This window comes from Manihot esculenta, unplaced genomic scaffold, assembly GCF_001659605.2.
Source record: "Manihot esculenta cultivar AM560-2 unplaced genomic scaffold, M.esculenta_v8 Scaffold64, whole genome shotgun sequence".
Classification (NCBI taxonomy): domain Eukaryota; kingdom Viridiplantae; phylum Streptophyta; class Magnoliopsida; order Malpighiales; family Euphorbiaceae; genus Manihot; species Manihot esculenta.
In genome coordinates, this window is record NW_025215481.1 from 1,877,449 (window position 1) to 1,879,948 (window position 2,500).

General features: G+C 52.8%; 1 protein-coding gene across 3 annotated transcripts in view; it reads left to right on the forward strand.

Moving 5' to 3' along the window:
• The first annotated feature begins 1,592 nt into the window (after positions 1–1,592).
• The window catches only part of LOC122722605, a 1,218-nt gene continuing 310 nt past the window's right edge, over positions 1,593–2,500 (forward strand). Inside the window, exons 1-2 of one of the 3 annotated variants that reach the window (XM_043953715.1) lie at positions 1,593–2,460; positions 2,491–2,500. The exon at positions 2,491–2,500 is cut by the window's right edge and continues 310 nt beyond it. In XM_043953715.1, the coding sequence (XP_043809650.1) occupies positions 1,909–2,460; positions 2,491–2,500 (562 nt within the window). In that variant the 5' untranslated portion in view covers positions 1,593–1,908. The other 2 variants (XM_043953717.1, XM_043953716.1) reach the window with 2 other exon arrangements.

The following is a 2,500-nucleotide window of genomic DNA, read 5'->3' on the forward strand; positions in this document are numbered from 1 at the left end:
CCATTCCGAGGAGAATGCTGCCATTAAAGAGGAGAACCATTTCCTAAGGGCGGAAATGGATAAGATGATGGGGAGGATGAAGGAGCTCGAGGAGCAATTGGCATTATTGCGCTCCGTGGTGGTCCAAGGTGGTATGGCCGCCACACCATCCACTTCGGGAGGAGCTCCTATGGCACGAGTGGAAGTGCCAAAGCCACAAGCGTTCAGGGGGACGCGTAATGCCAAGGAGATTGATAATTTCCTATGGAGCTTGGAGCAATACTTCAAGGCCCTAGGAATTGTGGAAGATGCGAGGAAGATTGATCATGCCCCACTGTACTTGGCTGACACCGCCATGGTTTGGTGGCGAAGGAGGGAAGCTGACATCGAGAAGGGCACTTGCACATTAGAGACGTGGGATGATTTCAAGAGAGAATTGAAGAAGCAATTCTATCCCTGTGAATGCTGCTCATGAGGCACGAGCAAGGCTAAGGAGGCTTACTCAACGAGGGACAATTCGAGACTATGTGAAGGAGTTCACCGAGGTAATTCTCGAAATCCCTGGCTATCCTGATAGTGAAGCACTCTTTGCTTTTATGGATGGGTTGCAACATTGGGCAAGGCTTGAGATTGAAAGGCGTGGAGCCCAAGATCTTGCCACTGCCATTTCTATTGCCGAGTCCTTGACTGAATATCAGAAAGGGGACAAAGGCAAGGGAGTGGAGCAAGTAAAGGCCAAGAATAGTGGCGACACCCATGAAAGCAAGGAGGGAGGTGCTAAACCGTGGAGACCTAAGGAGGGTTTGTCCAAGGGATGGAGGAGGCCCGAAGGTGAAAGGGAGAAGCCTCTACCGAAGTGCTTCTTGTGCGATGGACCGCATATGGTGAGAGAGTGTCCAAAGCGCAAGGTCTTGTCTTCCTTAGTGGAGAGAAAGGAAGCAAGCAAGCAGCAAGGGGAGAACATGTGCATGGGTGCCTTACAACTAGCTGCCATCGATGTCAAGCCAAAGGAGGTGGCAAGTGAGCGCAAGGGACGCTTGTTTGCGCCAATGGAGGTAAAGGGGCAGTCCATTCATGCTTTGGTGGACACCGGGGCTTCACACAACTTTATGAAGCTCGATGTGGCCAAGAAGCTTGGAGTTCCTTTTTATGGTGATGAGGGTTGGTTGAAGGTTGTCAACTCTTTTCCAACCCCGACATATGGAGTTGCAAGGAATGTCCAAGTGAAGATAGGTGAGTGGACTGGAACTTTGGACTTCTACATTATTGATTTGGATGATCACTCTTGTGTGCTAGGCATGGATTTTATGGATAAGGTGAAGGCAGTTCTTCTCCCCTATGCCAATGATATGTGCTTAGCCGATGGGAATACCTTGAAGGCCATAAACTTGGCAAGAGGGAAGAGTGCCACTAGCACACTCTCTAGTCTACAAGTAGTAAGTCCAAAGGAGCTGCCCAAGGAGTCATTGCCACCAAGGAGAGCCAGGGGCATGATGAAAGAAGAAGAGAGTGAGGGATGACTGTCGACGCGATGGGTCCAAAGTCTTCCTTGTTGAGGCGCATCAAGGATGCAACGATGCGTGATGGGCAAGCCAAGCAATTGGTGAGGATTGGCTCGCGATGGGGTCACAAGGAAGTTCGTGGTCGATGAGGGGCTCATTAAAACAAGGCGTGGCAGCATCTTTGTGCCTAGATGGGGCAAGTTACGGGAGGAGGTCATGAGGTGGTGTCATGACTTCATGATTTGTGGCCGTCCAAGTGTGAGGAAGATGATGGCAATGCTTGGACGAGAGTTCTATTGGCATCACATGGTGATGGATGTCAAATGGTTTGTGAGGACTTGTGTGGGGAATCATAGAGTGGATGGTGATTCTCCAAAGGAGGTAAAGTCTGAGGGACGTTCTCCATTTGCACCAGGGGGAGTAGACCATGGAGGTCGAAGGTGCGACTTCGTGGAGACGCGACGAGGGCGTCGCGAGAATAGCTGGGGGAGAATGTCACGACTCTTCCCATGCCTCCCTAAAATCCAAAGAGTTTTGTGAAGGAAGAATGGTGGGACAGCCCTATGGAGTGCCAAGGGGCGACTGGTGGCAGCAGCTGCGGGGCAGGCAGTTGGCTGGCCAACGGGCAGTTGGCAGATTCGTGGTTGGCCAGCGGGCGTGGTTGGCCAGCGGGCGTGGTTGGCCAGCGGGCGTGGTTGGCCTACGGATACGGTTGGCCTACGGAGCGTGGTTGGCCTACGGAAGACTGGTTGGCCTACGGATCTGTGCCAGGCGAGGTCCAATTGGCAGATCGGGCTGGAAGGCGCACGCAGCTTCCAGAAGCAGCTGGGGCGCGCGGGAAGCTGCCAGGAGGTTCTGGTTGGCCAACGAAAATTCCAGGGGAGTCTGGTTGGCCTACGAAAATTCCAGAAGGCACCAGAACGGGCCAGTAGCACCCAGAATTGGCCAGAGACAGCCAGAATTGCCCAGAATTGCCCAGATCAGCCCAGAATTGCCCAGAATTGCCCAGAAGCTTCCAG